Source organism: Oncorhynchus keta, chromosome 36 (assembly GCF_023373465.1).
Source record: "Oncorhynchus keta strain PuntledgeMale-10-30-2019 chromosome 36, Oket_V2, whole genome shotgun sequence".
NCBI classification, from domain to species: domain Eukaryota; kingdom Metazoa; phylum Chordata; class Actinopteri; order Salmoniformes; family Salmonidae; genus Oncorhynchus; species Oncorhynchus keta.
In genome coordinates this window covers 25,335,868-25,348,367 of record NC_068456.1, presented here as the reverse complement: position 1 = coordinate 25,348,367, position 12,500 = coordinate 25,335,868, and the positions used below count along the sequence as shown (strand labels likewise).

General features: G+C 50.4%; 1 protein-coding gene across 9 annotated transcripts in view; it reads left to right on the top strand.

The window, feature by feature from the left end:
* Positions 1-12,500, top strand: part of LOC118375470 (zinc finger MIZ domain-containing protein 1-like) — a 316,755-nt gene that overhangs the window by 248,507 nt on the left and 55,748 nt on the right. For all 9 annotated transcript variants that reach the window (XM_052498707.1, XM_052498708.1, XM_052498704.1 and 6 more), the window contains one exon: positions 7,040-7,153. In XM_052498707.1, coding sequence (XP_052354667.1) covers positions 7,040-7,153 — 114 coding nt within the window. The remainder of the gene's footprint in view (positions 1-7,039; positions 7,154-12,500) is intronic.

The following is a 12,500-nucleotide window of genomic DNA, read 5'->3' as shown; positions in this document are numbered from 1 at the left end:
TTATCCATCTCTCCTGACCCTCCTCTTTATCCATCTCTCCTGACCCTCCTCTCTTCACCCATCTCCCCTGACCCTCCTCTCTTCACCCATCTCTCCTGACCCTCCTCTTTATCCATCTCTCCTGACCCTCCTCTCTTTATCCATCTCTCCTGACCCTCCTCTTTATCCATCTCTACTGACCCTCCTCTCTTTATCCATCTCTCCTGACCCTCCTCTCTTTACCCATCTCTCCTGACCCTCCTCTTTATCCATCTCTCCTGACCCTCCTCTCTGTACCCATCTCTCCTGACCCTCCTCTCTTCATCCATCTCTCCTGACCCGCCTCTCTTCACCCATCTCTCCTGACCCTCCTCTCTTCACCCATCTCTCCTGACCCTCCTCTCTTCACCCATCTCTCCTGACCCTCCTCTTTATCCATCTCTCCTGACCCTCCTCTTTATCCATCTCTCCTGACCCTCCTCTCTTCACCCATCTCTCCTGACCCTCCTCTCTTCACCCATCTCTCCTGACCCTCCTCTCTTCACCCATCTCTCCTGACCCTCCTCTTTATCCATCTCTCCTGACCCTCCTCTCTTTATCCATCTCTCCTGACCCTCCTCTTTATCCATCTCTCCTGACCCTCCTCTCTTTATCCATCTCTCCTGACCCTCCTCTCTTTATCCATCTCTCCTGACCCTCCTCTCTTTATCCATCTCTCCTGACCCTCCTCTCTTCACCCATCTCTCCTGACCCTCCTCTCTTCACCCATCTCCCCTGACCCTCCTCTCTTCATCCATCTCTCCTGACCCTCCTCTTTATCCATCTCTCCTGACCCTCCTCTCTTTATCCATCTCTCCTGACCCTCCTCTTTATCCATCTCTACTGACCCTCCTCTCTTTATCCATCTCTCCTGACCCTCCTCTCTTCATCCATCTCTCCTGACCCTCCTCTCTTTATCCATCTCTCCTGACCCTCCTCTCTTCACCCATCTCTCCTGACCCTCCTCTCTTCACCCATCTCTCCTGACCCTCCTCTCTTCATCCATCTCTCCTGACCCTCCTCTCTTCATCCATCTCTCCTGACCCTCCTCTTTATCCATCTCTCCTGACCCTCCTCTCTTTATCCATCTCTCCTAACCCTCATCTTTATCCATCTCTACTGACCCTCCTCTCTTTATCCATCTCTCCTGACCCTCCTCTCTTCACCCATCTCTCCTGACCCCCCTCTCTTTATCCATCTCTCCTGACCCTCCTCTTTATCCATCTCTACTGACCCTCCTCTCTTTATCCATCTCTCCTGACCCTCCTCTCTTTATCCATCTCTCCTGACCTTCCTCTCTTTATCCATCTCTCCTGACCTTCCTCTCTTTATCCATCTCTCCTGACCCTCCTCTCTTTATCCATCTCTCCTGACCCTCCTCTTTATCCATCTCTACTGACCCTCCTCTCTTCACCCATCTCTCCTGACCCTCCTCTCTTCACCCATCTCTCCTGACCCTCCTCTTTATCCATCTCTCCTGACCCTCCTCTCTTCACCCATCTCTCCTGACCCTCCACTCTTCACCCATCTTTCCTGACCCTCCTCTCTTCATCCATCTCTCCTGACCCTCCTCTCTTTACCCATCTCTCCTGACCCTCCTCTCTTCACCCATCTTTCCTGACCCTCCTCTCTTCATCCATCTCTCCTGACCCTCCTCTCTTTACCCATCTCTCCTGACCCTCCTCTCTTCACCCATCTCTCCTGACCCTCTTCTTTATCCATCTCTACTGACCCTCCTCTCTTTATCCATCTCTCCTGACCCTCCTCTCTTTATCCATCTCTCCTAACCCTCATCTTTATCCATCTCTACTGACCCTCCTCTCTTTATCCATCTCTCCTGACCCTCCTCTCTTTATCCATCTCTCCTGACCCCCCTGTCTTTATCCATCTCTCCTGACCCTCCTCTCTTCACCCATCTCTCCTGACCCTCCTCTCTTCACCCATCTCTCCTGACCCTCCTCTTTATCCATCTCTCCTGACCCTCCTCTCTTTATCCATCTCTCCTGACCCTCCTCTCTTCACCCATCTCTCCTGACCCTCCTCTCTTTATCCATCTCTCCTGACCCTCCTCTCTTTATCCATTTCTCCTGACCCTCCTCTCTTCATCCATCTCTCCTGACCCTCCTCTCTTTATCCATCTCTCCTGACCCTCCTCTCTTTATCCATCTCTCCTGACCCTCCTCTCTTCACCCATCTCTCCTGACCCTCCTCTCTTCACCCATCTCTCCTGACCCTCCTCTCTTCACCCATCTCTTCCGGACCCTTCTCTCTTCACCCTTCTTTCCTGACCCCCCTCTCTTCACCCATCTCTCCTGACACTCCTCTCTTCATCCATCTCTCCTGACACTCCTCTTTATCCATCTCTCCTGACCCTCCTCTCTTCACCCATCTCTCCTGACCCTCCTCTTTATGCATCTCTCCTGACCCTCCTCTCTTTATCCATCTCTCCTGACCCTCCTCTCTTCACCCATCTCTCCTGACCCTCCTCTCTTTATCCATCTCTCCTGACCCTCCTCTCTTTATCCATCTCTCCTGACCCTCCTCTCTTCATCCATCTCTCCTGACCCTCCTCTCTTTATCCATCTCTCCTGACCCTCCTCTCTTTATCCATCTCTCCTGACCCTCCTCTCTTCACCCATCTCTCCTGACCCTCCTCTCTTCACCCATCTCTCCTGACCCTCCTCTCTTCACCCATCTCTTCCGGACCCTTCTCTCTTCACCCTTCTTTCCTGACCCCCCTCTCTTCACCCATCTCTCCTGACACTCCTCTCTTCATCCATCTCTCCTGACCCTCCTCTCTTTATCCATCTCTCCTGACCCTCCTCTCTTCATCCATCCATCTCCATCCTGACCCTCCACTCTTCATCCATCTTTCCTGACCCTCCTCTCTTTATCCATCTCTCCTGACCCTCCTCTCTTTATCCATCTCTCCTGACCCTCCTCTCTTCACCCATCTTTCCTGACCCTCCTCTCTTCATCCATCTCTCCTGACCCTCCTCTCTTTATCCTGATCTCTTTATCCATGACCCTCCTCTCTTTACCATCTCTCCTGACCCTCTTCTTTATCCATCTCTCCTGACCCTCCTCTCTTTATCCATCTCTCCTGACCCTCCTCTCTTCATCCATCTCCTGACCCTCCTCTTTATCCATCTCTCTGACCCTCCTCTCTTTATCAATTTCCCCAGACCCTCCTCTCTTTATCCATCTCTCCTGACCCTCCTCTTTATCCATCTTTCCTGACCCTCCTCTCTTCATCCATCTCTCCTGACCCTCCTCTCTTTACCCATCTCTCCTGACCCTCCTCTCTTCACCCATCTTTCCTGACCCTCCTCTCTTCATCAATCTCTCCTGACCCTCCTCTCTTTACCCATCTCTCCTGACCCTCCTCTCTTCACCCATCTCTCCTGACCCTCCTCTTTATCCATCTCTACTGACCCTCCTCTCTTTATCCATCTCTCCTGACCCTCCTCTCTTCATCCATATCTCCTGACCCTCCTCTCTTTATCCATCTCTCCTGACCCTCCTCTCTTTATCAATTTCCCCAGACCCTCCTCTCTTTATCCATCTCTCCTGACCCTCCTCTTTATCCATCTTTCCTGACCCTCCTCTCTTCATCCATCTCTCCTGACCCTCCTCTCTTTACCCATCTCTCCTGACCCTCCTCTCTTCACCCATCTTTCCTGACCCTCCTCTCTTCATCAATCTCTCCTGACCCTCCTCTCTTTACCCATCTCTCCTGACCCTCCTCTCTTCATCCATCTCTCCTGACCCTCCTCTTTATCCATCTCTCCTGACCCTCCTCTCTTCATCCATCTCTCCTGACCCTCCTCTTTATCCATCTCTCCTGACCCTCCTCTCTTTATCCATCTCTCCTGACCCTCCTCTCTTTATCCATCTCTCCTGACCCTCCTCTCTTTATCCATCTCTCCTGACCCTCCTCTCTTCACCCATCTCTCCTGACCCTCCTCTTTATCCATCTCTCCTGACCCTCCTCTCTTTATCCATCTCTCCTGACCCTCCTCTCTTCATCCATCTCTCCTGACCCTCCTCTCTTTATCCATCTCTCCTGACCCTCCTCTCTTTATCAATTTCCCCCTCCTCTCTTTATCCCTCCTCTCTTTATCCATCTCTCCTGACCCTCCTCTTTATCCATCTTTCCTGACCCTCCTCTCTTCATCCATCTCTCCTGACCCTCCTCTCTTTACCCATCTCTCCTGACCCTCCTCTCTTCACCCATCTTTCCTGACCCTCCTCTCTTCATCAATCTCTCCTGACCCTCCTCTCTTTACCCATCTCTCCTGACCCTCCTCTCTTCACCCATCTCTCCTGACCCTCCTCTTTATCCATCTCTACTGACCCTCCTCTCTTTATCCATCTCTCCTGACCCTCCTCTCTTCATCCATATCTCCTGACCCTCCTCTCTTTATCCATCTCTCCTGACCCTCCTCTCTTTATCAATTTCCCCAGACCCTCCTCTCTTTATCCATCTCTCCTGACCCTCCTCTTTATCCATCTTTCCTGACCCTCCTCTCTTCATCCATCTCTCCTGACCCTCCTCTCTTTACCCATCTCTCCTGACCCTCCTCTCTTTACCCATCTCTCCTGACCCTCCTCTCTTCACCCATCTTTCCTGACCCTCCTCTCTTCATCCATCTCTCCTGACCCTCCTCTTTATCCATCTCTCCTGACCCTCCTCTCTTTATCCATCTCTCCTGACCCTCCTCTCTTTATCCATCTCTACTGACCCTCCTCTTTTATCCATCTCTCCTGACCCTCCTCTCTTCATCCATCTCTCCTGACCCTCCTCTCTTTATCCATCTCTCCTGACCCTCCTCTCTTTATCCATCCCCAGACCCTCCTCTCTTTATCCATCTCTCCCATCTCTCCTGACCCTCCTCTCTTTATCCATCTCTCCTGACCCTCCTCTCTTTATCCATCTCTCCTGACCCTCCTCTCTTTATCCATCTCTCCTGACCCTCCTCTCTTCACCCATCTCTCCTGACCCTCCTCTTTATCCATCTCTCCTGACCCTCCTCTCTTCATCCATCTCTCCTGACCCTCCTCTCTTTACCCATCTCTCCTGACCCTCCTCTCTTTACCCATCTCTCCTGACCCTCCTCTCTTCATCCATCTCCCCTGACCCTCCTCTCTTCATCCATCTCTCCTGACCCTCCTCTTTTACCCATCTCTCCTGACCCTCCTCTCTTCATCCATATCTCCTGACCCTCCTCTCTTTATCCATCTCTCCTGACCCTCCTCTCTTTATCAATACCCAGACCTCCTCTCTTTATCCATCTCTCCTGACCCTCCTCTTTATCCATCTCTCTGACCCTCCTCTCTTTATCCATCTCTCCTGACCCTCCTCTCTTTATCCATCTCTCCTGACCCTCCTCTTTATCCATCTCTCCTGACCCTCCTCTCTTTATCCATCTCTACTGACCCTCCTCTTTATCCATCTCTACTGACCCTCCTCTCTTTATGCATCTCTCCTGACCCTCCTCTCTTTATCCATCTCTCCTGACCCTCCTCTCTTTATCCATCTCTCCTGACCCTCCTCTCTTTATCCATCTCTCCTGACCTCCTCTCTTCATCCATCTCTCCTGACCCTCCTCTCTTTATCCATCTCTCCTGACCCTCCTCTCTTTATCCATCTCTCCTGACCCTCCTCTTTATCCATCTCTACTGACCCTCCTCTCTTTATGCATCTCTCCTGACCCTCCTCTCTTTATCCATCTCTCCTGACCCTCCTCTCTTTATCCATCTCTCCTGACCCTCCTCTCTTTATCCATCTCTCCTGACACTCCTCTCTTCATCCATCTCTCCTGACCCTCCTCTCTTTATCCATCTCTCTTGACCCTCCTCTCTCTATCCATCTCTCCTGACCCTCCTCTCTTTATCCATCTCTCCTGACCCTCCTCTCTTTATCCATCTCTCCTGACCCTCCTCTCTTTATCCATCTCTCCTGACCCTCCTCTCTTTATCCATCTCTCCTGACCCTCCTCTTTATCCATCTCTCCTGACCCTCCTCTCTTTATCCATCTCTCCTGACCCTCCTCTCTTTATCCATCTCTCCTGACCCTCCTCTTTATCCATCTCTCCTGACCCTCCTCTCTTTATCCATCTCTACTGACCCTCCTCTTTATCCATCTCTACTGACCCTCCTCTCTTTATGCATCTCTCCTGACCCTCCTCTCTTTATCCATCTCTCCTGACCCTCCTCTCTTTATCCATCTCTCCTGACCCTCCTCTCTTTATCCATCTCTCCTGACCCTCCTCTCTTCATCCATCTCTCCAAGACCCTCCTCTCTTCATCCATCTCTCCTGACCCTCCTCTCTTTATCCATCTCTCCTGACCCTCCTCTCTTTATCCATCTCTACTGACCCTCCTCTCTTTATGCATCTCTCCTGACCCTCCTCTCTTTATCCATCTCTCCTGACCCTCCTCTCTTTATCCATCTCTCCTGACCCTCCTCTCTTTATCCATCTCTCCTGACACTCCTCTCTTCATCCATCTCTCCTGACCCTCCTCTCTTTATCCATCTCTCTTGACCCTCCTCTCTCTATCCATCTCTCCTGACCCTCCTCTCTTTATCCATCTCTCCTGACCCTCCTCTCTTTATCCATCTCTCCTGACCCTCCTCTCTTTATCCATCTCTCCTGACCCTCCTCTCTTTATCCATCTCTCCTGACCCTCCTCTTTTCATCCATCTCTCCTGACCCTCCTCTCTTTATCCATCTCTCCTGACCCTTCTCTCTTTATCCATCTCTCCTGACACTCCTCTCTTTATCCATCTCTCCTGACCCTCCTCTCTTTATCCATCTCTCCTGACCCTCCTCTTTTCATCCATCTCTCCTGACCCTCCTCTTTTTATCCATCTCTCCTGACCCTCCTCTTTTCATCCATCTCTCCTCCTAAAATAGCCCCCTGTCTACATAATGATGACAATACATCATGATATGGTTTCAGATATATTTAATGAGATATTTCTAACAGCCAGTTTGTCTCTCGTTTTTCCGACAGCACTTACAGAACCCGGCCAACTTCCACACCGCAGCGACAGAGCTGCTGGACTGGTGCGGAGACCCCCGAGCCTTCCAGAGACCTTTCGAACAAAGCCTCATGGGATGCCTAACGGTAAGAAGACCCCGGCTGACCGTCTCAGCCAATCACAGGTCTCCATTACATCTAAGAGCCAATTACAGCCCTCCATTTGCCGTGTCAACCAATCACAGCCCTCAGTCATGGTTACTGTTAGCAACGGTGAAGTTAGGCAGCTGCTCGGCTGTCAGGGGTCAGTGACGGAGGTTAAAGCTGGAGTCACGCTTCACTGTCTGTGCACACACACACGTGTCTACACGCACACGCACATCGTAGTCAGTGACCCCTGGCCAACCTCTCCTGTTCTACAGCCTCTTCTTATTGATCTGGGCAGCAGGCCAGAGTCCTACAAATCTGCTGCAGGTGTGGGAGAACACACGCGCACAAACGCATGGCTGCATGCACACAAATTGAGAGACATTTTTTTCTCTGAATGTTGTCTCCAGGGATAGCATCTGTAGGCCTAGTGTGTGTAGTGTCAATGTTCATCTGTAAGTCAGTATTAAAGCTTCTTAATGGTTACGATAAAAAGACTACCATATAGAATGTACCCCCCTCTGAGTCCTCTAATAGTATGGGGTCTGTACTAGAGGTCGACCGATTATGATTTTTCAACACCGATTTTTGGAGGACCAAAAAGGCCGATGCCGATGAATCGGCCGATTTTTGTCCATTTATTTGTAATAATGACAATAATGACAATTACAACAATACTGAATGAACACATGTTCAATTTGGTTTAAATAAGGCAAAAGTGTTGGAGAAGAAAGTAAAAGTGCAATATGTGTGTTGATAGGCTTGATGTCATAAACAGCGCAATGCTTGACGCACAGAGCTGCTGGTAAAATGCACAAAAGTGATGTTTGAATGAATGTTTACGCGCCTGCTTCTGCCTACCACCGCTCAGTCAGATACTTTGATACTTTTATGCTTGTATGCTCAGTCAGATTATATGCAATGCAGAACACGCTAGATAATATCTAGTAATATCATCAACCATGTGTAATTAACGAATGATTATGATTGATTGTTTTTTATAAGATACATTTAATGCTAACTAGCAACTTTGGGTCTGTACCCCCTCTGAGTCCTCTAATAGTATGGGGTCTGTACCTCCTCTGAGTCCTCTAATAGTATGGGGTCTGTACCTCCTCTGAGTCCTCTAATAGTATGGGGTCTGTACCCCCTCTGAGTCCTCTAATAGTGCGGGGGTCTGTACCCCCTCTGAGTCCTCTAATAGTATGGGGTCTGTACCTCCTCTGAGTCCTCTAATAGTATGGGGTCTGTACCCCCTCTGAGTCCTCTAATAGTATGGGGTCTGTACCCCCTCTGAGTCCTCTAATAGTATGGGGTCTGTACCCCCTCGGAGTCCTCTAATAGTATGGGGTCTGTACCGCCTCTGAGTCCTCTAATAGTTATGGGGTCTGTACCTCCTCTGAGTCCTCTAATAGTATGGGGTCTGTACCCCCTCTGAGTCCTCTAATAGTATGGGGTCTGTACCTCCTCTGAGTCCTCTAATAGTATGGGGTCTGTACCCCCTCTGAGTCCTCTAATAGTATGGGGTCTGTACCCCCTCTGAGTCCTCTAATAGTGTGGGGTCTGTACCTCCTCTGAGTCCTCTAATAGTATGGGGTCTGTACCCCCTCTGAGTCCTCTAATAGTGTGGGGTCTGTACCCCCTCTGAGTCCTCTAATAGTATGGGGTCTGTACCTCCTCTGAGTCCTCTAATAGTATGGGGTCTGTACCCCCTCTGAGTCCTCTAATAGTATGGGGTCTGTACCCCCTCTGAGTCCTCTAATAGTGTGGGGTCTGTACCCCCTCTGAGTCCTCTAATAGTATGGGGTCTGTACCTCCTCTGAGTCCTCTAATAGTATGGGGTCTGTACCCCCTCTGAGTCCTCTAATAGTATGGGGTCTGTACCCCCTCTGAGTCCTCTAATAGTATGGGGTCTGTACCCCTCTGAGTCCTCTAATAGTGTGGGGTCTGTACCCCCTCTGAGTCCTCTAATAGTTATGGGGTCTGTACCTCCTCTGAGTCCTCTAATAGTATGGGGTCTGTACCCCCTCTGAGTCCTCTAATAGTATGGGGTCTGTACCCCCTCTGAGTCCTCTAATAGTATGGGGTCTGTACCCCCTCTGAGTCCTCTAATAGTATGGGGTCTGTACCCCCCTGAGTCCTCTAATAGTGTGGGGTCTGTACCCCCTCTGAGTCCTCTAATAGTGTGGGGTCTGTACCTCCTCTGAGTCCTCTAATAGTATGGGGTCTGTACCCCCTCTGAGTCCTCTAATAGTGTGGGGTCTGTACCTCCTCTGAGTCCTCTAATAGTATGGGGTCTGTACCCCCTCTGAGTCCTCTAATAGTGTGGGGTCTGTACCTCCTCTGAGTCCTCTAATAGTGTGGGGTCTGTACCTCCTCTGAGTCCTCTAATAGTGTGGGGTCTGTACCTCCTCTGAGTCCTCTAATAGTATGGGGTCTGTACCTCCTCTGAGTCCTCTAATAGTATGGGGTCTGTACCCCCTCTGAGTCCTCTAATAGTATGGGGTCTGTACCCCCTCTGAGTCCTCTAATAGTATGGGGTCTGTACCCCCTCTGAGTCCTCTAATAGTATGGGGTCTGTACCCCTCTGAGTCCTCTAATAGTATGGGGTCTGTACCCCTCTGAGTCCTCTAATAGTATGGGGTCTGTACCCCTCTGAGTCCTCTAATAGTATGGGGTCTGTACCCCCTCTGAGTCCTCTAATAGTATGGGGTCTGTACCCCTCTGAGTCCTCTAATAGTATGGGGTCTGTACCCCCTCTGAGTCCTCTAATAGTATGGGGTCTGTACCTCCTCTGAGTCCTCTAATAGTATGGGGTCTGTACCCACTCTGAGTCCTCTAATAGTATGGGGTCTCTACCCCCTCTGAGTCCTCTAATAGTATGGGGTCTGTAGCCCCTCTGAGTCCTCTAATAGTATGGGGTCTGTACCCCCACTGAGTCCTCTAATAGTATGGGGTCTGTACCCCCTCTGAGTCCTCTAATAGTATGGGGTCTGTACCCCCTCTGAGTCCTCTAATAGTATGGGGTCTGTACCTCCTCTGAGTCCTCTAATAGTATGGGGTCTGTACCCACTCTGAGTCCTCTAATAGTATGGGGTCTCTACCCCCTCTGAGTCCTCTAATAGTATGGGGTCTGTAGCCCCTCTGAGTCCTCTAATAGTGTGGGGTCTGTACCTCCTCTGAGTCCTCTAATAGTATGGGGTCTGTACCCCTTCTGAGTCCTCTAATAGTATGGGGTCTGTACCCCCTCTGAGTCCTCTAATAGTATGGGGTCTGTACCCCCTCTGAGTCCTCTAATAGTATGGGGTCTGTACCCCCTCTGAGTCCTCTAATAGTATGGGGTCTGTACCTCCTCTGAGTCCTCTAATAGTGTGGGGTCTGTACCTCCTCTGAGTCCTCTAATAGTATGGGGTCTGTACCCCCTCTGAGTCCTCTAATAGTGTGGGGTCTGTACCCCCTCTGAGTCCTCTAATAGTGTGGGGTCTGTACCTCCTCTGAGTCCTCTAATAGTATGGGGTCTGGACCCCCTCTGAGTCCTCTAATAGTGTGGGGTCTGTACCTCCTCTGAGTCCTCTAATAGTATGGGGTCTGTACCTCCTCTGAGTCCTCTAATAGTATGGGGTCTGTACCCCCTCTGAGTCCTCTAATAGTGTGGGGTCTGTACCTCCTCTGAGTCCTCTAATAGTATGGGGTCTGTACCCCCTCTGAGTCCTCTAATAGTGTGGGGTCTGTACCCCCTCTGAGTCCTCTAATAGTGTGGGGTCTGTACCTCCTCTGAGTCCTCTAATAGTATGGGGTCTGGACCCCCTCTGAGTCCTCTAATATTATGCGGTCTGTACTGTACCCCTCTGAGTCCTCTAATAGTATGGGGTCTGTACCCCTCTGAGTCCTCTAATAGTATGGGGTCTGTACCCCTCTGAGTCCTCTAATAGTATGGGGTCTGTACCCCCTCTGAGTCCTCTAATTGTATGGGGTCTGTACCCCCTCTGAGTCCTCTAATAGTGTGGGGTCTGTACCTCCTCTGAGTCCTCTAATAGTGTGGGGTCTGTACCTCCTCTGAGTCCTCTAATAGTATGGGGTCTGTACCCCCTCTGAGTCCTCTAATAGTATGGGGTCTGTACCTCTTCTCAGTCCTCTAATAGTATGGGTCTGTACCCCCTCTGAGTCCTCTAATAGTGTGGGGTCTGTACCTCCTCTGAGTCCTCTAATAGTGTGGGGTCTGTACCTCCTCTGAGTCCTCTAATAGTATGGGGTCTGTACCCCCTCTGAGTCCTCTAATAGTATGGGGTCTGTACCTCCTCTGAGTCCTCTAATAGTATGGGGTCTGTACCCCCTCTGAGTCCTCTAATAGTATGGGGTCTGTACCCCTCTGAGTCCTCTAATAGTATGGGGTCTGTACCTCCTCTGAGTCCTCTAATAGTATGGGGTCTGTACCCCCTCTGAGTCCTCTAATAGTATGGGGTCTGTACCTCCTCTGAGTCCTCTAATAGTATGGGGTCTGTACCCCCTCTGAGTCCTCTAATAGTATGGGGTCTGTACCCCCTCTGAGTCCTCTAATAGTGTGGTGTCTGTACCTCCACTGAGTCCTCTAATAGTGTGGGGTCTGTACCCCCTCTGAGTCCTCTAATAGTATGGGGTCTGTACCCCCTCTGAGTCCTCTAATAGTGTGGGGTCTGTACCTCCTCTGAGTCCTCTAATAGTGTGGGGTCTGTACCTCCTCTGAGTCCTCTAATAGTATGGGGTCTGTACCCCCTCTGAGTCCTCTAATAGTGTGGGGTCTGTACCCCCTCTGAGTCCTCTAATAGTATGGGGTCTGTACCTCCTCTGAGTCCTCTAATAGTATGGGGTCTGTACCTCCTCTGAGTCCTCTAATAGTATGGGGTCTGTACCCCCTTTGAGTCCTCTAATAGTATGGGGTCTGTACTCCCTCAGAGTCCTCTAATAGTATGGGGTCTGTACCTCCTCTGAGTCCTCTAATAGTATGGGGTCTGTACCCCCTCTGAGTCCTCTAATAGTATGGGGTCTGTACCCCCTCTGAGTCCTCTAATAGTATGGGGTCTGTACCCCCTCTGAGTCCTCTAATAGTATGGGGTCTGTACCCCCTCTGAGTCCTCTAATAGTGTGGGGTCTGTACCTCCACTGAGTCCTCTAATAGTATGGGGTCTGTACCCCCTCTGAGTCCTCTAATGGTGTGGGGTCTGTACCTCCTCTGAGTCCTCTAATAGTATGGGGTCTGTACCCCCTCTGAGTCCTCTAATAGTGTGGGGTCTGTACCTCCTCTGAGTCCTCTAATAGTATGGGGTCTGGACCCCCTCTGAGTCCTCTAATAGTGTGGGGTCTGTACCTC